We start from the raw sequence: 22,866 nt of genomic DNA on the forward strand, positions 1-22,866 counted from the left end.
CACTCGCCAGCAGTTCATATTTCAGACTGCGGGACAATCGCTGGCCAGCAGAAGCAAAATGTAAAAATATTTTTATCTTAAATATTTTTCTTAATAATAGCTTCAAAGGCAGAGAAATGGCTGGTTGGAGTGCAGCTGACTGCTGCGTGCTGCGGCCTGGCAAGGCTGAGCTGGGGGGAAGAGAAAACCTTGGATTTTGGTGTGTTACTGGCCAGGCTGGAATGTGGATTATTTTGCCCTGGTGTACAACCCAGCAAAAGTATTTCTAGAAGGAGTAACACAGGAGGAGGAGATGTTGTAGATCTGTGTGTGGAGATCCCACCAGGAATGGAGCAGTTGGATGGATCTGGCATGGAATCCTCCTGGATTTAGCTGTCGAGTTGCAATGGAAATGCTCACAATTAACAGTGGAGAGTGGAGCTGTGGGTGAGAACGGGGTGGAATGGAGAGGGAGCCACCAGTTCTTAAATGGGAAAATTCACTTTATTTCAGTGTTCTAATCAATAATCTCCCTCCTATGAGTGGGAAGAGCAGGAAGCTCAGTGTGGGATCCCTGAGGAAGTTGGGGATACTCATGGGGCAGGTCTGTAGTAAGGCTGAGCGTTCTTTCCCCATCTCTCCTCTGAGTGAGACTGGGACTTTCCCCTTCTCTCCCCGCAGCTGTTGTGCTCTCTGTGTGCCAGGGAATGGCACTGGGAGGAGGAAAATCTCCTGTCGGAGCCGCAGGGATGCTGAGGCTGCCCTGGGGATTTTGCAGTTATCCCCAAACCTGCTCAGGCTGGGCACACACACGGGCACAGCCCGCCCAAAGAGCTGCCCCATTTCTGGGAGTGTTCACGTAGCTGGAAAGGGCTTGGAGAAACCTGGGATGATGGAGGGTGGAGCAAGGATCCTTCCCAACCCAAACCATTCTGTGCCTCCAAACAGGCACAAATTCTAAGCAGGACTTTGCTTTTAAACATTAAAGCTACTTTTGCACCCAACCCAAGCTCTCAAATGAAAGGGCCGTGTGTGAGGCCACAGGAACCTCTGCCAGGGCTGCAGGACCCGTGGTTTGCACCTCCACTGGTTCTTGTTCCTGCTTTGATGTTTAAATTCACAAAAGTTGCAAATGGGACAAAATAGCTTGGGGGTGGAAGAGCCTAAATTGGCCCAAGGTGGAACTTGGTGCTGGCAGTGGTGCAGGGATGGGGACGCACATGGGATCCCTTAGAGCCCCCGGGGAGTGCAGCAGAGGGGCTGCAACATTAAACAGCAATATCACCTTGCCTCCTGTTTTGCTGAAATGAATTAACTGGCAGGAAATCATGGATTTCCGAGCCCGGCTTTCCTTACGACATTCCTCGCTGCAAAAGGAGAATTAAACCGGTGAAAGTGAGTAACAAGAAACAGGCTCTAGAATTATTCTGTGTGGTAAGAGGGAAACAACATCAACCTGGGGAGTAGCAGCTCTTTTAGGAAAGGTTTGGAGAAGAGGAAGTGGCTGACGGAATGAAGAGTGCAGAGAATTGATCAGAAGGTGCTTGGTTGCAAAGGAGGCATAAAATCTGTTAGGGGTGAGAATACACCACAAACACCCCAAAAATTTGGGCTGTGTCACAACAGTCCTGAGTTATTGGAAATAGTTCCACAAAATTCCCTTTTTAAAACTTAACTGTCTTAAATCTCTGATGGGTTCTTTATTCCTGCTTTGATTTTAAAGAGATTTTTCTTGGAGAAAACATATCTGGCTTTGAAGACAGAATGACCATCTCACAGCACTTGGCTGTATGTGTTTGCAGAAGTGGGGGGAAGAATCCACTGAGCACTTCTGAAAACTCGCCCTTAAATCCCATCATGAATGGAGAAAAAAAAAAAAAAGGAAAAAAAAAAACAGCAGTAAAAAGTTTCGAAGGAGATTTTTGGAATTCTCACCACGGTTTTATCATCTTCCCAGTGCTGAATGGCCTCACTGTTGGAACTGCTGTGGTGGGAGTTGGGGACTGATGGGACAGGGCAAGGCTGCAGGAATGTGCTTTCCCTGCCACGGATTGTCCAGTACAGCAGGAACATTCAAACCATTGCAAAGATTCATTCTTTGCCCTGTTCTTCCACAGCTCGTGTGAGCTCTCCTTCCTCACGTGCTCATACAGGACCACAGATTTCCCCTCTCAGCTGTTTCTGCTGACTTCTGAATGTAAAACTTGCAGCTATATCCATGTATTGTCCTGGATTGCTGCAGCAATTCCTGTCTTGAGGAACATGAAGACTGTGCCACAGGGAAAAATTCTGTTTTCTATGGATTGTCGTGTTTGGGTTTGGGGTTTTTCTTCTCTAAACATTGTGCAGTGTTTAAAAGCTTGAAATTAGAAGCCATGTTCCAAGAAAACAGTGAGGGCTCCTTGCCATGTTCACTGATAGCTTCTTTCCAAGTGTCCCGAGAGCTCTGGGATCTGGAAGCCAGCAGTTCTCAGGGATCAATATTTTGGAGGCAGGATCCATTTCCTGTGAAATGTGGTTGTTATCAGGTTGGGCCAGGAGAGGCTCAGCTTGGACATCAGCAGGAATTTCTCCATGGAGAGGGTGGTCAGGCACTGGCAGGGCTGCCCAGGGAGGTTTGGAGTGCCCATCCCTGGACGTGTCCAAGGAAGAGCTGGATGTGCCCTGGGCTGGGGACAAGGTGGGCATCAGGCACAGCTTGGACTTGGTGGCCTTAGAAGTCTTTTCCAACCTCAGTGATTCTGTGATACTTGAAATCTGCAGGGAGAGAGAGGAGAGGCCTTGAGGAACAAGCTTTGATCAAACCAACCATTCTTCCAAGAATTTCCCAAAATTGTCCCGGGTAAAGCGCTGAGGATTTAAGATCAAATTCCTGCAGTCTGTCCTGCTTGGAAGTTGCAGGGGGATGTCAGGACCATCAAGGCATGCCCTCACCTTGCAGACCACATCTGCTTTACCTTCTTACCCACCATCCCTCCCGCATTTCTCTCCCCTCTCCTTTTTTCCCTGCCTCAGCAGCTCAGCGAGAAAGTGCGAGACGAAAATAAAAAAATAACACCAAAAAAAAAAAAAAAAAAAAAAGGGGAACGCAACAAAAAATTCCTTTCTTCCCCAGCCCCGTGGCTGTGCTCTCCTTGCCTGTGCTCGTGTCCCAGAGCCGTGCTCGGGTCAGCAGCGAGCTCACGCTTTTGTCAGCGTGATTAATAGCGCTGTGGATTGTCGTTAATTCACTGGCTAATGACTGCAACTCTGGCCGCTCCCGGAGTAATCGGGTGATGTATGTGGGGAGCGCGCACCTCATGGCAGAGGTGAAAATCATTTCGACAAGTCAAATATTGTCACAGGGAACAAATGGCTCTCCCTGTTAATAAAAATTAATGAATTTTTTTTACCGCCGGCCTGCTAAATGAAGCCGTGGAGTGAAGGGAGTGGAGTGGAGGGGACAAGCTCGGCGGAATTAGAGCGCTTTATTCGGTGGTTAAAAGTGTAAACATCTTTATTACGGCGGTGATGGGATGTGGCAAGGGGTGGTGGGGCTTTTGTTTGTGCTCAGGGGGGGTTTGCTCGGATGCACCGAGGCTTGTCTGAAAGTTTGGGGCTGTTTTTGCGTCGAGAGGGAGAGGAGACAAGAAACAAAGGGGTTTAGTGGAGAAAAAAAAATAATATCTGATATTAGGAGTTGGTGGATCCCTGCCTTCATTCTTTCAAGGAGCGCCCTGGCTGCTCCCAGGCACAGAACTTTGGCAAAGCCACCTCTGAACTTGCCCAGTGCTGGCTGGTTGTGCCCTTCCATCGATCCCCTGCCCAGCCTGCAGTTCCACCAGGGCTCAGATAACTGTTCACACCAAGCCCAGGCAGGGGCTGGTCCTGTGGGAGAGGTTGCTCTGGTCCTGGTGGGTTTGGAGACCAGGTAGGACAGGAAGGACTAGCATGGGAGAGGCAGCACCCCTGAAGAAGTCAGCAGAATTTCGGGATCCTTCATCCCAAACTGGTACTTTATTACCTGTTAATTAGTGAGCTCTGGCTCACGGGTAATCACAGAAGAGTTTGGGTTGGTTTTGTGAGGATTTTGGGCTCTGACTGTGCTGATGAGAAGCGCTGGCTCCTGTCAGTGAGGTGACTTTTGAGGTGGACCCCTGGAGCAGGTGACTTGCTCACAGGATTGGGGTGCAGCCCACCAGCACCTCAGAATTCCAGGGAGATTGATGGGAACTCTGCTGGAATCATCTGGGGCTGGATTTTGGGACCACTGCAGGGGATGCACTCCCTCAGGGAGCTTGGATCACCTCCTGGCTTGCCTTAGCTGTAATTTTTACACTCTTGCCAGGCTGACTGATAAAAATTCTAGTATTGAGTAGAAAACAAGAGTTTAACAACCCTGCTCGGAGGCCTTGTTTGTTTTATCAAACTTGTGAGGGAATTCTTCAAGCAATTCCACCAGTTAAAGTCAGGTACATGAAGAAAAATAACACTTGACCTGCAAGGGACCTTTAAGGTTCTCTGAGTTTCCATGGATTTGGCCGTGGAGGGAGCAGAAAAACAGAGGGATTAGAGAAGGAAAACACAGGGAAGCTTTAGACAAACAAACAAACAAAAGCCCTCAGTGCACTCCTGGAGGGAATGTTGAAGTGCCCAGGCTCCTGTGGGCAGCCAGGACACGGAGAGATCCTGCAGCTTTGATTTTTGGGAATGCTGGAGTTCTGCAGAGCTGTTCTGACAGAGGCTCTCTTGGTGAACATGAGGAGAAATATTTGTGCTCCTTAAAAATGCCTCACTTTTCACAGCTGGGTATAGGTGCTGTCATGGGGGATAAAGACTTTGGTATTTTTGGGTTGTGTTTCCTTCAATAAACTGGTTTTCCTGTCTGCATTTAATTTTAATAGAAATATATGTGCTGATGATTGTCATCTTGATGATTTTAATCCACATTTTGTGGGTATAATTTTATGGCTAGCAAAGTTTAGAAATGTGTTTAAATCTCTGAACAACAGTGAAAACTTCCTGCATAAAGGATTATTAATTTTCAGCTAATTGGGAGGGTGATGATCTCTGACTAAACCCTAAGGCAAGGTGTTGATTTGTATGAATTGTTGAAGATCCCCATTAGGGTGTTAACTCCTGCTTCCTGTTAACAATATTTTGGATATTGATGTATTTTTTTCCCTTGAGGTGAAGTGTTCTTCCCTGATGCTCTCAGCTCCGTGTGGTAGGGATGGCAAATGAGGACTGGATTCCAAACAGGACCAGTTTAGAGATATATTAAAAAATACTGGATTTCCTAATTTATAATTATTCACTTTATTAGAGGCTGTGGGCATTTTATAAATGCAGGTCACCAAACAGCTCCTGCTGCAACTTCTGCTTTTGAGGGATATTTTATGAGTGTACTTGGCATATATTTCATTGGAAAATCCACCCTATTTGTCAATGAGACAGACTAAATTAAAACTTGATTAGGCAATCCCAAATCTAGGTTAAGCGTTACTGTGTTTAAAACCAAATTCTTTGTGGGAGATAAGAAATGAGGAGGCTTTTTTGTTTTTGAAAAAAGCCTTTGAAAACTCCAAATTTCAACTTTGTGGACTTTCACATAAGTCTGTTGTGCTCAGAGTTATAATAAACGAACACCTGGCTGAAAATACTTTTATAGAGATGGACAAATTCGCCTTGTATAATAAATAGCACGAGTTAGAGCTGCTCCTCCTGCCTTGCCCTTAACCCCTCCTTTGCCAGACCAGCTTGGTGCATCTCTTTAACGTGGCCATGTGACTGCTCCAAATGCAGGAGCTGAAGAGTTAAGGCACAAATAAAATCTCAAGTTCAGACTGTCAGCTTAGATAGTGCTTAGCAATGGTCGAGGAAAAAAAAAGCCAGTTGTGATTTAGAAGAAAAACAGTGAGATTTGACCAATTCCATGGAATACCTTTCTTAGCCCCGGGGCGAGTGGAAGTGGTATATTAACCAAGGAATAGAGCAGAGGAGGAAAAAGGCCAAATCACATTTCTTTGAAACAAAGAGGCTTTTTACCAGGAACAAGGCTTGATAAAAATTACAGTGGCATCACAAGTCATTTCAGCCGCCCTGCCTCGGGCCATATTAGAGCAGTGAGGAAATAGGGGATGCAGCAGCCCTGAAATACAAATACAGTAGTCCCGGGAGTGTTTTTAGTATAAATAATCCTTTTTGGAATAATGTCGTGGCTTTAAATAAGGCCAGGTGGTGGGTGCAACACCCAGGATTGCTTTGGAAGGAAGAGAGGGAAATGGGTGGAGAAGCTCTGCCTGGATGTGGGGAGTGCCCTGGGAGGGCCCCAAATCCTCGTGCTTCCCCAGCTTCCCACTTCTGACTGAACCAAAATCTGGTGGAATCAGATTAAAATGAATGTGGACGGATCTGTCAGGCTAAGCCACGAGGACATTGTGGTGTGCCTGTGAAATTAGTAGGTCTAAAACAACTGTGGAGTCCTCTGGAATTGTGCAAGGTTCCTGTGGAGAGGATGGGATTCTCCCAGAAATCCCACCTGTAACAGTGTTTGTTCACAGTGCTGGGGGAGGATTTTATGGGGTGTCTCTTCCCACTGCCATTTGTTGAACCTCCCATTTCTCCTGCCCTACATTTTGCAGACAAACTCTGGGAGCACTTTCTCTGTCAGAAGTGACTTGTAAATAGTCTGCAGTGGGGAAAAGCAGGAGGATTAAACACACGCTCAGTTCTTTGTCAGGTTCTTGTTCCTAGAGAGAAAAGAGCACTTGAGTGGCCAGGAGAAAAGTGCCCCAAACAGCAGCTCTGTGGAGGTGCTCCCAGTGCAAACATTATTGAAACTGGGATGAGGACAGGAGGAATGGAGAGATCTCTGCAGAGAACAGCATTAACACCCCCAGTTGTTTCTTACTGTCATCACTTGGCCGGTTAAAATTCCATTTTTCATAGTAATTAAACATTTCTACAATTATCAGGATACTGGTAGCCAGAGGAAAGGTGTTTGGCCAAGGAAAGGAGTTCAGTTCTGGTCCCAGAATATCAGGAACCTGACTCCTCAGCCCAGTGCTGGGAAATACTTGGTAGACCTCTGAATTTTCCTTATTTACATGGTCAGAATGTGACAGGTGAAATGTGAATTGGCTGGATGGGTGCAGTCAGAGATGTGTCCCATATCTTTTTGGCTTGGTGGGCTCTAGGCAGGCTGGGATGTGTGGGAGCATAAAACGAAACCCAAAAGGACTCAGGGGCTGTAAAACCCCAGAGCATTCCATGGGCTTTGGGAGTGAATCCATGAGGAGTGGGAAAGCCATTTCCAGCTGATTTTTGAGCACTCCCAGCACAGATTTAGTCCGAGGAGCTTTGTCCTTGTGGGTCACAGTGAGGGAACCAGCCCAGCCCAAAGATCAAAGCTGCAGTGAGTGTTTGAGAGCCCTTTGTGTGTCCTGTGTGGGGCCGAGCTCGGGCAGCTCCATCTGTGCCAGGAGGGGTTTTCACTCAGATCTTCACTTCCAGGTCTGGGAGAAACATTTCTGCGCCCATCTGGACTTGGAGGCTGCTGCAAAAAGGTGTCTTTGAGTGAAAAACTCATTTGTTTGTTCAAAGCTCAGGGAGGACTTGGCTCAGTGACCCAGTGGGGCCTGTGCTAAAACGTCTTGGTTTTACTGATATTGTGAGTTGGAGCATTTGGGAAACTCTTTGGCAACACCCCTGTGCATTCTGCTTGTGCTGTTTGTAATTAAAGAGTGTGTGAAATAATGATAGCAACTTCCAAAGACTGAATTAAAAATATAGGGCTGATTCATTAGAAAGGATGAGAAAAGTTGTACAGATTTTTTTTTTGCTTTGAAATAGAGGGGTGATAGTAGAAAAGAGCTTGAAGTACAAACATAGAAATCTGGTAAATGTGGACAGACCTGAATTTTAAAAATATCTGTGTGGTGTTCTGAGTGTTGAGGAAAATACAGTTTGCAGAGCACAGCCTTACTCGGGAAGGCAAAAAACAGGATTCAGAGCTCTGCTGTTTCTTCCCCGATACAAAACCAGCGAGCTTCCCTGGGATTTTTTCTTTTGGCCAGGGCAAGGCAAATCCCACTTATCTGGTGGCATTAAAATGTGTGCCTGTGTGTGCCTGTGAAAATAGAGCCCTGCTTTTGACACCCACCTCACGGCTCCGTCCTGTGCCCTGCATTGATTCCCTGCTCCCCTTCCATTCCCCGCTCGGTGGGCACCATCCCCTTCCCCTCTCTGCCCTCCCTCCTCTCCTCGCGCGACATTTGCGCGCCTCCCGTCAGGAAGTGGAAATTGTTATCGATTAATATTAATATTTGGCGTGTTTGTGAGAACGCCTCTCCCCGCTGCTATTAATCTGCCCTGTTAATAATGCCAGCACTCCTGTTCGGGACCCTGGGGAAGCCTCAGTGAGCGGAATGACAATGAGACGGTGACAACAGCCCCAAAGCCTGCGCTTGGCAGGGCCGTGAATTCCAATGGCCAGGGCTCCTTTTGGAGGCTCACAAACGCTTTATTCTCGCTCCGTGGCCTGACATCCAGCACCGAGAGAAAGATCCAGCACGGGCTGGTAGTTTGTGCAGGGCCAGCCCAAGTGCGTTTCTTTATTTATTCGAACTAGGCAGCGTTTCTCCCAGAGGAGAATTTTCTATCGCGGTCGTTTCCAAAGTTCCACTTTGCTGCGTTTGCAGCGGGGTTGGAGCGTTTCTATAGATTTTTTAAAGGGGAGGGATTTTGGAGCAAAAATAAGCAAACCACTGCAAAGCAATGACGATTTTTCTGCACCGAGTGGAGCTTTTCTCCAGGCTTTCCTCCCTTCCCTGGATTTTTTTGCTGTTGTGTTACTGCTCCCCAAATGTTTGTTACCACTCTGGTAATTCAATGTGCATATCTCATGACACTTTACTGGAGCTTTTATCTCATAAATATTCAGAGACAGAAATCCCAAAGGCTGGTATTTTTTTCCAGCACCTTCAATAGTAAGCTAGCAGAGCTTTTTTGGTTTGTTTTGGTGGCTTTTTTTTTTTTTTTTTTTTTTTTGCTTAAAAGAACCAACTTTATCTGCTGCATCCAAATATGAATCAAATCAATATTTGGACATAGCACAAATTGTAAAATTGTCAGCTTAAATTCAAATACAAAACAGAATTGTGGATTTGGGGAGATCAGGTGAAGCAAAGTTACGGACAACACACAAGAACAACAACATTCTCTGCAGAGTTTGATTCTAAAAGGATCTTATGTGGAAATATTTTTGATGCCTGGTTGAACCAGACTTTTACTGGAAATATAATACTGGCATTTAGAGCAGAGTAATTTGGACACTTTCCCTGCTGGTTTTACTAGAGGAAAATGGGTATTAAGGAACACACTGAAATACTGTTTCGAGCTTTATTCTTCATTTCTGCCAGCAGAAATCCCTTAATAAAAGAAAACACTTAATTTTTTTTTTTTTTTTGCTTAAAACCAAAGGTACTTGAAATCCTTAATACCTGTTCTACTCACAGCCAAATTCTGCAGCAACTGCTTTTAGAAGGTTTATTGAAAAATGCCCCCGATTAACTCTGCTCAGTCCTCATCTGCTCTCGCTGCTCCTTTCGGATCTGCTTTCTGTTTCTTTTTAACCAGAGGACTTGAAGCTGCTTTGAGAGGTGCAGTTCCAGCTAAGACAAAGCAGGGCATAAACGTGAAACTTGAAAAATGAATATACAAAGTAAGCACGGGAAAGGGGCTGCGTTTCCAAGGGTTTCATTTTTATGAGAGTCTTTCTTCCTTTTCCTCGTCCGGCCTCCCCCTCCTGCCTCATCCCTCACTGTCTCTGCAGTTCTGAGTGTTCTTCAGCAGAAAATTGGGTTTTTAATGTGTTCTGCAGCAGTTCTGCATCAGCCAGAGGCAGGGAAGTTCCATGTATTTTGTCCTTAAACTCCAGCTGCAAAGATCTGGGCAGCAGAGCCAGACACGGCAGTACCCGGGGCAGGTTCCTGTGCTGGGAATGCTCAGAGCTGGTTCCTGTCTGGAATCTTACACAGGGATGTGCTAAAACTTGTGGCTCCTTCAGATTTCCTTTCAATGGAAGCTATAAATAAAATTTTCTGTGTGTGGCCTGGCAAATGTGAGTGTTTGGGGCTGTCACGGGGGTGCAGGGAGCTTGGCCAGCAGAGTTTGGAGCAGCTGGGATGGGTACCTGAGGAATCACCTCCAGAATCCTGTTTACCCCATCAGTATCTTCCTGCTTCTTGAGCATTCCCAAAATTCTGTGCTTTGTAGTGTGGAAGAGAAATGGAAACATTTCTGTTAAAGGAAATAGAAATGTTTCTATTGAGTTTTCTATAAATCCATTGCCCACATTAGTGTTTGAAGGGAAACAAGCTGAGAGTGGAGTTTGGGTATCTGCTGGGGCTGGGCTGGTGGGTTTGTTGTGGGATCAGCTCAGACCTGACTGAATATCCAACAATTTGAGGTTGGCAGGGTCAGAATTTTCCATGCACACCTATTTAATGGAATTTAACTTGTCAGCAGGACAAAGCTGTGACCTGTGACTCGTTCTGTCACAACTGTGCCACCATTCCAGCTTGAACAGGGAACAAGGAAGACCAGATCTCACCCACAGCCATTTTGATTGTCCCTAATTCCTTTTAATCATAACATTTTGGGTTTTCTCAGGTGTCAGGGAGCTGTGAGAAGCTCTCAATATGAGTAATCTAAGAGAGAAAAAATATTATTCCACTGAGAAATAATCTGAGGTGCTTGCTGTGTCAGTGTCAGGTGGTGTTAAAGGTCCAAGATTCAGGAATATGAAGGGACAAACACCAGAATTCCAAGTTTGGTATCTCTAGACATGCTCAGAAAAGTTGGCAAAACCACAGCAAGTTGTAGCAGAAGTGCCCAATGAAGTGAAGAATTAAGTAAATGTTTGTGTGAGCAAACCCCATTTCTCAAAGGTAAAAACAGCTCCTCTGACATTCCCCTGGCACCGTGGCACGGGGCAAAACCACTTCCCACTCGTGGCCACTTCCCTGCCTGGATATTTATTGCCCAAGCCTTTTTTCCAACTGTAAAATTCGTGAAAATGAAGGGGTTTTGTGAGTGAACAAAAGAGGAAAAAAAGACATTTCCCAATAGCCATTTAAAGCAGAATTTCCTCTCGCTCTGGCAGCAGTCAGAGGTGATGGGGAAAGCTGTCAGAGCATCCTCTGCAGTCTGAGGACCTGGTCCCAGCCATGGCCAGGCTCTGGTTTGGGTGCTGGATGTGTTGATTTCAGATCAATATCCACCAGTAAACGTTGGATGGAGGTGGAGGAGAAAGGTTCTTGCAATGAATGGGATGAAAAAATTGAGAACTGGCTTGAGAATCTCAAACAACTGATTGTTTGTAGTCCTTTCCTTACAGCATTCTCATTAATATTGTCCATGGATGAGGAAAAAGCCATTTTTATGGCCTCGAAGCACTTAATGCTTCTACCCCATCCTTAATGGAAGAGGAATAATTCCTCTTCTGACATTTTGTCACTAATTTGCATCTTTTCTGGCACGAGTATTTCACACCAACTTCCAGAGAGGGTGTTGCACTATCCAACCCACAAAGGCACATTTCCCTCATCACACAAGGCTAAGGAATATGTGCCTGATGTTTGTAGCACCCAGAAGTGACACCCCCCTGGGAATTCAGGCATTTCCCTGGCTGCAGGTTCAGGTTTGCACCCAGCAGGGAGAAAAAGCTGGGAAAGAAGGTGTGGATCCATGAGGGGGGTGAAAGTTTAGGGAGAATTCTTATTTCATGTAGAATTTAGAGGACTTAGACACTCCCAGAACTCAGGAGTGCCAGGACTGGATCCAGACCTGACTGACACCAACAGTTCCCACCACTTTGAGGAAAAGCTGAAGTTTTGGGCTGGTCCTGCCAGGCAGATACAGCAGAGCAGGGCCTGGATTTGGGATTTCCCATTGTATTTCAGCTGTGGCCATCAGGTGGCAATCTGACCACTGGGATCATTCTGTGCTGGAGGCACTTTGGGGTGGGTTCTCCTTGGGCTTTCCAAGGTCCTTTGTGATTTCGGGTCGTGTCTGCCAAGCTCTGCGCTGTGCCTGCTGTCAGCTCCTGCCCGGTGCAGGGCACAGAGGGATGAGCAGCGAGGCCCCTGCAGAATTCCCAGGGGGTTAAGGCAGGATGGAGGGCAGGAATTCCTCAGGATTCACCTGAATTAATGTGAGATGAGCAGCACAGCACCCCGAGGTGATGAACTCTGGCAGCAGTAGTTAAGCACATCATTAATGGGAATATTTCCTTCTTGCTCGAGCAGGGCTGGGTTTTCATGATCTGATCCAGCTCCTCTGGCCTACAAAAAGGTCAGAAAAATAACTTTATTTTTAGCCTGAGTCCATAGAAATGGAGACTGAATCCTGTCACCCCAGAGTTAGAAATGTAGGTGATTTTGTTTACTGGAGGTGTGAAATAAAGAATCATGGAATCGGAGAATGCCTTGGGTTGGACTGACCTTAAAAATTATCCAATTATCTAAAAAATTATCCAATTATCCAAAAAATTATCCAACCCCACTGCCATCAGCAGCTCCCACTAGAACAGGCTGCTCAGTGCCCCTCAAGGTATTGCTCAAAGTGCTCCAATTTTACCTGTATCATTGTATCCATTGTATCAGGAATGGTTTGGTTTGGTTTGGTTTGGTTTGGTTTGGTTTGGTTTGGTTTGGTTTGGTTTGGCTAGTTTATTTTCTTCCCTGGGTAATGTTTCTAAAGGGAAATCACACACTTCAGGAACCTCAGGACATCCAAGGACCTGTAAAGGTGGTGGTGATGTCCCTCTTTGGGCTGGAAAAGATGTTTGAGGTCACCCCACTGCTCTTTCTGTTAAGCTAGAAGATGGAAACAAATCCCAGGAAGTCCTGGACTAATTAATATTTTCCTGATAATAATAATTTATTATTATTATTATTACTACTACCACTTAACAAGCAATTCTAGACAACATGGAGGTTTTAATACTTACATGTGATTGTAAACTCACAGGTAGGAGTGAGCTGCAAAGTTTGGATAATGGTGTAAAAACCCTTCCAACACCCAGTTAATCCCTAAGGAAAAAGCACCTGTTTGTCTGTGCCTGTGTTAGCCATTCTTAGCTACAGAGTTCTCTCTGAATATTTGTATTTTCTACTGTTCTGCTTGGATATTTCCTTTGGGCCTGAGGCTCGAGGTTCTGTTCAGTGGGTGGCTGTCATTCTCCTCCTTGCTTAGAAAATAAAAATACCTGGGTTTCACACAAATGTTGAATTACCCAGGTTAGTGAAACTCAAGATTGTGCTGGTGATCAGGCACTGCCTGAACAATAGAAATTAATTCTTGGGATCATCTTTAAATGTAAAAGTCAAAGAAGCTCTTTGCAATCTGTGAGTGTAAAAAAATGCTCAATCATTTTAGATAATTGGGTATTTCCACAGCAGAATTAGATCTCTAACAGCAACAATAATTAAAACAGAACTAATGACAATAATGATAATAAAAATAATAACAAACATATTAAACCCCAAATACAACAAACCCACCCCAAAACCTAACACATTATTTCCCCTACCACCATTTCCTTTAACATCAGCCTTGCTTTTGCTTTCATTACAGCTGCTAAATAGATTATTCATGAGGTCTCTCACCACCACTAAAGCATCCCTCTCATTGTTGCCAGCCCCTCATTGGTGTCACACAGATTTTCAGCGTCTGCCCATATCTGATTATCTGTGGAAACAACCTTTCAATGAGCCTTTTTATCGAGTCATTTCGCCGGGGAGCTTTGAGGGACTAATTTTAGTTTCATGACAATAACAATAAGGTCAAGTTGTATTTCTGTGCTGCTTTTCACCCAGGCAGGCATTCCAGAGGGGCAGATGTGGGGCAGCGTGGTTGTCACTGTTGTCACCACGGCCCCCAGCTGAGTTGGGATGGAGCTCAGGAGAACTGGGGATTGTTCCTGGAAAATGAGATGTTCTCTGTTTTTTTGGGTTTTTTTAATGTGTTTTTATAACTTAACCAGTGGTAGGATATTTGGGATAATGTTGAGAGGAGCCCCACAGGGGAGAAGGGGTTCAGTGGGGACAATCTAGAAAATTTTGTGCAATAATCAAAACTGAGCCCCAGCTGTCGGATTCCCCTAAATCCATGGAATAAACTCAACCTGTGGAGAACATCAACTCGCTCACCTGTGGGGCTCAGCCTGGAGAAAAGGAGGCTCAAGGGGGACCTGTTTTCTCCACAGTTCCCTGACAGGAGGGGACAGCCCCAGGTCAGGCTCTGCTCCAGGAACAGGGACAGGAGGGAAGGGAACAGCCTCAGGCTGGGCCAGGGGAGGCTCAGCTTGGACACCAGCAGGAGTTTCCCCATGGAAAAGGTGCTCAGGCCTTGGCAGGGGCTGCCCAGGGAGGTGCTGGTGTCACCATCCCTGGAGGTGTCCAAGGAATGCCTGGAGGTGGCACTCAGTGCCCTGGGCTGGTGACAAGGTGGGATCAGTCCCAGCTTGGACTGGATGATCCCAAAGGTCTTTTCCAACCTCAGTGATTCTGTGAAATCCCCCAGGCAGTGCCCAAAAAAGGAGCCAGGTTTGGGCACGGCTGGGATTTTCTCTGGCTGCTAATCAATGCTGGGCACAATTTGTTGAACTCAGCACTGGGACGTGCTGAGGAACCCAACGTTCTGCCTGGCTGGGATTCAGCTCCCACAGATGCCACCTGGAATCTCTGGTATCAGACCCAGCGTGACCTGAAATTGTTGTTTCATTGTCATTTTGTGCCTGTTGCCAGTCCCTGGTCATTTAACAACTGAAAAGACACATTTACCTGTCTTTTGATGATTCCTCTTAAAATATGAGGTCAGTCAGGGGAAGGATCAGCTTCACTTTTAATTAAAATTTAATCAGAACTGTCCTGGTTGTCCCACAGAAGAAATTAAATTAACAGTGTTCAGTAGTAAGGTATCTTTATACTTTACTTGTATCCTCTGGAAATTTTCACAGGTTGTGCTCCAATAAGCCAGTTTTGCTCTTCAACTCAGTTGGAATTCCTGTTCCTTAAGTGCAAAAGAGGCTAATCATAGAGCAGAAAATAATTTGACTTGCTAATACTGGGTGAGAAAACATTTACTGCAACCACAAATATTTTCAGGATGATGGAGTATCTCATGTTCATGAAAGCTTGGTTTTGGTGACATGTTTGAGTAGGGAGGGCTGCACTTTCTAGCAGAGGAAACCCATGTCAACTGCAGCAGGCAGCTCCCTGTTCTCCTCCAAAAACTGGAGCAAAAAAATGTTGGCAGAGGAATCAAAATCCTCCTCTTTAGTCGAGTCTGCCACCAGATTTCTTAGGCATGAACTCCGGAAAATCTTTATTAGGCATAAAAAAAAAAAAAAAAAAAAAGAAATAGAGGGGGAGATGTGTCTTGCAGACAGAAGGTGCATTCTGAGGTTAGCAGGGAGATGAATTATAAATACCTCAAGTCGAGCCGTGCTTTTCCAGCTATTCTTCCCTGATGGTTCCTAGCTGGGAGCCAGTGAAAAGTGTCACTTTGGTGGGGTGCTGCTCCCCCCTGGTGACATCGGTGGCCAGGCACTGACTGTGCCCCACAAAGCGGCGGTTGTTGGGTTTGTTATCGTGGCGGGAGCTGCTGGGCACGCCCCTGCTGCCTCCTGGAGACAGGGCAAATCTGCTCCCAAAATACTCCAGCTTCTTCTGTTGGGTGACAAATGGTGTTTTTCTTTTCCCCCTTTCATGTTTTGCTCCCCCGCCACCACTGTTTTTTGCTTTTCGGATGAGAAAACACCGTTTTCATTATATGGATGGCTTTGCTTAGAAATTGATTCCCCTTGGAAAAACCTCCAAACTTTGTTGCCATCTGTGTGTCCAGGGTTTTCATTTGAGAGCAAGGGGGAATTGGCATCACACTGACAGAGAGTAGGGCTGGATTAGAGATTAGCAAGGAATTCTTCCCTGGGAGGGTGGTGAGGCCGTGGCACAGGGTGCCTGGAGAAGCTGTGATCCCTGGAAGTGTCCAAGGCCAGGTTGGATGGGGCTTGGAGCACCCTGGGATAGTGGAAGGTGTTTCTGCCCATGGCAGGGGGTGGGACTGGATGGTTTTAAGGTCCCTTCCAGCCTGAAGCACTCCAGGATTCAGTGATTGCAAAGCAGTGATGCTGTTACACCTGCAGGGGTGCATGGCTGAGCTGTAGATGGGAGCACACAGCTGCTGGTGTGGGAGACACTGAGCAGGAACCCCCAACACCAGGCAAACACTTCTTGCCAAACTTGGGTTTTACCCTAATTTATTTATGGTTTTTAAATTTTTTCCCCGCTTTTACAAAATACACTGAGCCAGTTAAAGCAAGAAGTGGCTAAAGAGAACCTCAGGCACCTCTTCTGTGTTTTTTTGCCCCTTTCCAAAACTGAGGTGCAAACAGCAGAGGTCCCCTGACCCCGTAGAGCACACCAGGCTGCAGTGAGCCTCACCCACCCTTCTGCAGCACCCCGTGGTGACCAGTGCCCTCACCTCAGTTCCTCGAGGGAGGTTTTTGTCCTTTAGAAAAGCGTGCGAGCTCGGCTTAGCCAGACTTTGTCCCAGGGAGAGATTAACCAATGTTCACGTGAGTATCTCAGTGTGTTTTGTTCTGCTGTTTCCCCTTTTAGGTGACAGCGAGATTGTAAATAATATGTACGAGACCGACCCCGATCTCCTTGCTGGAGAAAGCGCAGAGGAGGAAACTGAGGACAGTATAATGTCCCCCATCCCTGTGGGACCTCCGTCACCCTTCCCCACCAGTGAGGACTTCACTCCCAAGGAGGGCTCACCCTATGAAGCTCCCGTCTACATTCCTGATGACATTCCAATCCCACCAGATTTTGAACTCAGAGAATCTTCGATCCCAGGGGCAGGGCTAGGGATTTGGGCCAAAAAGAAGATTGAAGTTGGGGAAAGATTTGGACCCTATATGGCAGTACAGAGGAGCACATTAAAGGAAACAAACTTTGGATGGGAGGTAAGCGTGTGGAATGTGGGCACCACGTTCCTTTGTCTTCTCTGCCAAGTGTTCGTGGAGCTGGACTGAGGCCTGGTGGCCTGGGGACAGAGGTGGTGACTTTGCTGATGCCGTGTTTCCCTGAGTAACTTCCCACCCCCATCACCCGAAGGATTTAAAAATCAGCAGAAATCCCTTTTAAGTTCACTTCTTGGGCCACAAAAACTGCCCGAGCACCCTTTTGGAAGTCTGTTTTTGAATGATGTCGGGTCACTTCATCAAGTGCTTGTCATTTCCAAATTGTGTTCGGGAGTTGTCGCGTGGAGGGAATGGGATTGATCGCATCATGTTTGGTGGTTGGGGGTGTTACCTTTGACTCCCAGCCCGTGTCAGCAGTGCAGGCATTATTAACTGGGCAGGGAAAAATAGCATGTACCCATTAACAGCCCCGATGTTCTCGAGTTCTTGTGCTGCAACAAAGATGAGAAATGTGAAAGTCATTTTCCCCCAAGAGCTGAACAAAACCCAGCCTTCAGCAGGAAAAAAGCTCTGTCCCACACCTCCCATCTTATCTTTTCTCCCTGTCCCAGAAATCATCTTAGCCTCTTCTGCTGTTATAGCCTTGATTAGAAAATATACAGATCCACAATTATCCTGGAATATTCATTAACAGTGAGGTGTATCCTGGGATTTCTGCTCTGTTCTCACAGTCCTATCCCAGTGGCCATTATCCAATATATAATTCCTCGTCTCTCCCCCAGTGGCCATCCCAACATTCCACCCCCTGCTGCCATGGGAGCTGCTGGCTCTTGTCCTGAGGAAGAGGTTGTGTCTGGGGCAGTGGGATGAGAGAGGTTTCCTGGCAGGATTTTGCTGTAGGATGGGTGAAGCTTGTCCCAAAAAGTGGGATCTGAATTTTCCCTCATTTTTCCCTGGGTTGAAGCAGTCACTTGCCCCATTTTTTCCATCAGCCACGACTGGGATGAACTGGTTCACAAAATCCTGGAGGATTTACAGGGTGGGAAGCAGTTGAGGGCTGGAACTGTAATATTTTCCCAGGAGAAGGCACCAGTGCAGTGACAGAACAGTTTTCTTAGAAACAGAGGTCAGAAAGGCCAGGCTGAAGCATTAACAGTTTTAATTTTCTCTGATTATATTTGCACTCTTGATTATGAAGTAAAAAATGAGTGAGCAGTGAGACCCAGCGAAGCCCAGAGAAGCAGGACCAAATGTTTTTGTTTTGTTTACTTTTCTCAATGTGTCTGAAGTGCAGGAAACAGCAAAAACCTCCTGCTTTAAGAATGAAACTAAATTGTGTTTTGTTGCTCTGCAGTAGAAAGTGTCTGAAGAGCTAAAATCGGAGTTTGGTTGAATGACTGAGTGGAGTTTTCCTTTTCCTTCTATCCTAGTGCAGGGAAAAGAGGATAATTCAGCTGAGTTTTGATCCCCTCTCTCGCCTCCAATGACATTCCTTGGAAATTCCTCTTGGTGTTGGCTTCTATTGTGAATATCATTGCAGAATATTTTATTAGTAGTACTGTATAAGCATCAAAAAGTAGGGTTTTTTGGGGGGAAAATCCCTTTTATTTTACTGGCAATACAGGGTCTGGTTCAGGGGGGCTGTAGGTGTGAGAAATTCAAGATTCCTAGGGAAGGTATTGATCACTTCCAGGTGTCTGAAAATAAGGATAATTTTCCTCTAGGAATATGCCATATTAATTATTTGTAGACTGCAATGTGAAAGATGATTCCTCTTTTATTTTTTTTTTATCTAGCTATTGCTAGGTGGCATTTGTTGTTTCAATTTATAGTTTTGTTTCTTATTTTGTTTAAAGGCTGATTTTTAGGAACAAAATGCAATCCTCATTGCCTGGCAGAAGTGGAATTGTTCAAACCTTTTTTTCTCTGACCTTGGCAAAACATTGTCCTTGCATTTCATAATTCTGATAAAAGTTGCTATTTACACTCATGATTTTCAGAAAGGTTCCTCACATCCCCACTGCTCTGCGTGCTCTGATAGGAGCTGCATTTATCAATTCCCGTTGACTTTGTGATACTGTTTGTTTTTGTAGTGTAATTGAGCAAACTTTCCCTCTCCGGGCACTTCTGCTCCAGCGGCGTTCCTTTGTCCCCTGCTGTGGCAGGGACATTTCACACCTCAAAGGAAGGGTTTGTCCTCCCTCAGGTGTCCCCAAACCCACCCCAGCACTCCCTGCTTGTCCTTGCAGACACCTCTTGAATTTTCCCATTCCCCAGAGTGTTTAAGGACATTTCAGGGCTCTGTTTCCAGAAAGTGCCTTCAGAATTCTATTTGGGAGCAACACCATGAATCCCTTCATGCACTGGACAGGAATTCATGGAATAAGTTCTGTCTGCTGGGTGTTGGTGTCTGAGCCCTTCCCTTGGGAAGGTTGGGAAAGCCCTGAGAAGTTCCAGGCAGCTCTGCCTGATAGATTGGGAAATGGGAATTTGGGATGTTCCAGGCATCTTTACCCCATGGCAAAATGGGAAATGGGAATTTGAGATGTTCTAAGGAGCTCTACATGATGGCAAATTGGGAAATGGGAACTTGGGATGTTCCAGGCAGCTCTGCCTGATGGCAAACTAGGAAATGGGAATTTGGGATGTTCTAGGCAGCCATATCCCATGGCAAATTGGGAAATGGGAACTTGAGATGTTCCAGGCGGCTCTACCCCATGGCAAACTGGGAAATGGGAATTTGGGATGTTCTAGGCAGCTCTACCTGATGGCAAATTAGGAAATGGGAACTTGGGATGCTCCAGGCAGCTCTGCCTGATGGCAAATTGGGAAATGGGAACTTGGGATGTGTTTGCATCCTCTGCTCCTAAAATTGAGTAGGCAGGAAATGGGCAATGACTGAGAAAAAGGGAAAGGGGAGGAGTTTTTTGTAACCCAGCAACTTGTTGTTTTTTGCTTCCATTTGCTTTCAGTGGTGATAAATTCAACAAATCTGAGATTTGTAGGATCACAAGGAATCTTCCTTCTGCAGTTTAATGTTGGTTTTTTGGTCAATATTCCTCTGGAATTTGTAGTTTTGTCATGCAGTGACTTGTGGGTTGAATGCTGGTGTAAGACTTACACAAAACTCCTTGTTATGGCCAATTAGAATATATTCCATTTGAATTGCCTCTCATATTAGGAATTTACTTCAGGAATGATGCCTGTTCTTCACACCCAACCTCTTCCCTATTCACATTTCTCAATTAATTTCCTGTAATTTATAGTCTTGTTAATCCCACTTTTTGTGTACACCTCACTCTCCAAACTCTGAAAACCTGGCGTCTGTATTTGTTTGTTTGTTTTTAGGAGTCATCAGCTCCTTAACTTGAACAGTGCTTCTGCCTTTGGCACAAGAAGTTCTTGCCCTTCATCGTAGGAAATTTGGTGTCAGGCTTTGACTAAACTGGGAGTTCACTGGAAGTGGAATTGGCTGCAAAGTGGTCATTCCCCAGCACCATCTCAGTTTTGTTACAAAAAGCTGATTTTGTTGTCATACAGGGTATGCTTGATAATTAATGTCTGTTTCTTCTGATTTCTGCATTAAAAAAAAAAATAAAAAGACATTTTGGGGTTTTAAAATGTGCTATTGAGAGCTTTGATGTGAGAGTGGAACTTTCTCTTCTGCCTAAGCATTAGCACTGCAGAAAAAGCTTTCTCTTTTCAAGCTCCAGTAGGGACAGATTAGTAAAAATGAAAATGAAACAGGGCAGTGAATTGTGCCTCAAACTCCTCAGGAAATTCAGTTTGTGTTTGGAGGCAGGGCCAGCCCTGTTTCCATCTGAACTCCTCACTCCAGACCTGCTGAAACTTCCAGCTTCACTCGTGAATAACCCGAAACATCCATGGGAATGCAGAATGTTGTGTTTTGTCTGCCATGCCTCGAAAAAAGCTGCGTAATTATCTTTATTATAGGTGTTTTTCCTTTCAGGCAGAGAGGAGGGCTGGGTGCTGATGGTTTGAACACATGTCCTGCCTTATCTGCAGCACAGCCTCATAGCTGGCCTCTTGCTTTGCTTTGTGGGATACGTTTTAAAAAATATTCTTTGAATTAAACCACACCTATCATTCAAGGGCTTCTTTGGACACGGGATGGCAGCGAGTGATTCACTCTCATCTCATAAAAATAAATAAGATGTGTCAATCCTGGCCCCCAGCCCCTCCCAGGGATGATTCAGTGCAGGACCTGTTGGGTGCTTTCCCTCATTCCCTGACACTGCTGTGCTGATGGTGTCATTTCACCTTTATTTTTTATTTTTTATTTTTTTTTGTGTGTGCCTTGAAAGACATCACCCCACCTAAAAGCCCTGTGATTATTGAGTGTGACCTGATTGCATTTCTCCTGCTCCCATTGCCCTCCTGCCCGCTGACACTGCCAGCACCCGGAATAAATCATGGCACTTTTGTGCTTTATGGCCTCTGGGACCCGAGGAAAATGAAAATAAAATAATTACATAATGATTTTGATCGCTTTGGAGAAGTAATGGTATTTATCACGGCACTGTTAATTTTCCTAATTGAGAGAAGAATGGGAATCTCATCCTGGAGGGAGATTTAGCACCTGGATTTTAGGAGTCGTGATTTTAGCTCAGTTTGCCTCACAGGATAAACAGCACTGATAAATGCAGTTTGTTTTCATTTATATTTTAATTTATATTTTAAGAGAGGTTGTTTGCTGAAGCACAAAGACTTCTCTCAGCTGAATTGTCAGAGCCAGGCTGCTCCTTTACATAGAAAAAAAAAAAAAAATGTTTTCATTTCCTACCTGGGGGGGGGGAAGGTAAGAGCCTGTCCCATGGCAGACAAATAACTGGGAAAAAATAGGAGCCAGCAGCTGAGGATGCAGCAGAGTTCTGGGCCAGGGAAGGAAACTAAAAACTAAACTAAAACTAAAACTGCTGGATTTTGAACACACTTTAAGCTGTCATTGACTCACAGCAGTCCAACCTGCAAAATTTAAATTTTTAGCAGGGGATCTATTTTATTCTCTCTGCTTTTTTAGAAATACTTCAAAGTTCCAAGGGAAATTGGCTTTACATGAGTAGCCTTAAATGCTGGGAGGAGAATTATACTGCATTTCCTTGAATTTAATAAATATTTTTAAAAATTAAATATTAAAAATATCTTTTAAATATTAAAAATATTAGGCTGATTCCAGCCTGGCAGGTCTGGAAACTGGAATCACTCAGAAAATGAAAGATTCTGTGGGCTCATGAAGAGAACAGAATGCCAGAGCACCCTGGGACTGCCCTCAGTAATTGCTAAGAGTTAGAGTTTTTATACATGTGGATATAAAACTGCAGAGAAACTTTTGTTTTGGACCAAAACTCAGAGCTTAAGTGAAAAAAAAACAAAACTATCTTAAGGAAGAAAAAGAAGTCCCTGACCTCGAAATATTTTAAAGATTTATTTTTTTATGCTATTAATTTTAATTATTTAAAATATTTAATTTTTTTCAAGGAGAATTTTGGGCTAGAGGAGGTTGCTCAGCTTTGTACATGCTCAGTTCCATCCCCTTCCTAAGGAGCAGCTCTGGGAGAGCATCAATATTTTAATTTTCCCTGCAGGATCTGGGCTTTGTTCTGGTGTCAGGGGACCCTCGCGAGGAAGGGGAAGGGTCAGCTCCAGGTGCTGGCAATTGTTGGGCTCTTTCCTACGACTGGAATTAAAACCATGCCAGGAGGAACAAGGGCTGGATTGAGAGGAAGAAGCTGATGGAATCACAGGACAAACCCCATTGTCTACAGCTCCACCTTTTGGGGGGGTTTAATTTAATAATTTCAACCTTGGATAAAAGTGAAGAATGCACCTTACGGCATCCAAGTGAAACAACTGAAATTTGTCCCGTTTTTTGACATTTCCCCAAATGCTTC

At 45.2% G+C, this 22,866-nt stretch overlaps 1 protein-coding gene across 6 annotated transcripts in view; it reads left to right on the forward strand.

The window, feature by feature from the left end:
* Nucleotides 1–22,866, forward strand: part of PRDM16 (PR/SET domain 16) — a 301,216-nt gene that overhangs the window by 93,987 nt on the left and 184,363 nt on the right. For 4 of the 6 annotated variants that reach the window (XM_085558817.1, XM_021534304.3, XM_085558818.1 and 1 more), the window contains exon 2: nt 16,647–16,996. The exons of the other annotated variants lie outside the window; for them this stretch is intronic. In XM_085558817.1, coding sequence (XP_085414943.1) covers nt 16,647–16,996 — 350 coding nt within the window. The remainder of the gene's footprint in view (nt 1–16,646; nt 16,997–22,866) is intronic. 6 annotated transcript variants of the gene reach the window in all.

Source organism: Lonchura striata, chromosome 21, assembly GCF_050655825.1.
Source record: "Lonchura striata isolate lonStrDom1 chromosome 21, ASM5065582v1, whole genome shotgun sequence".
Classification (NCBI taxonomy): Eukaryota; Metazoa; Chordata; class Aves; order Passeriformes; family Estrildidae; genus Lonchura; species Lonchura striata.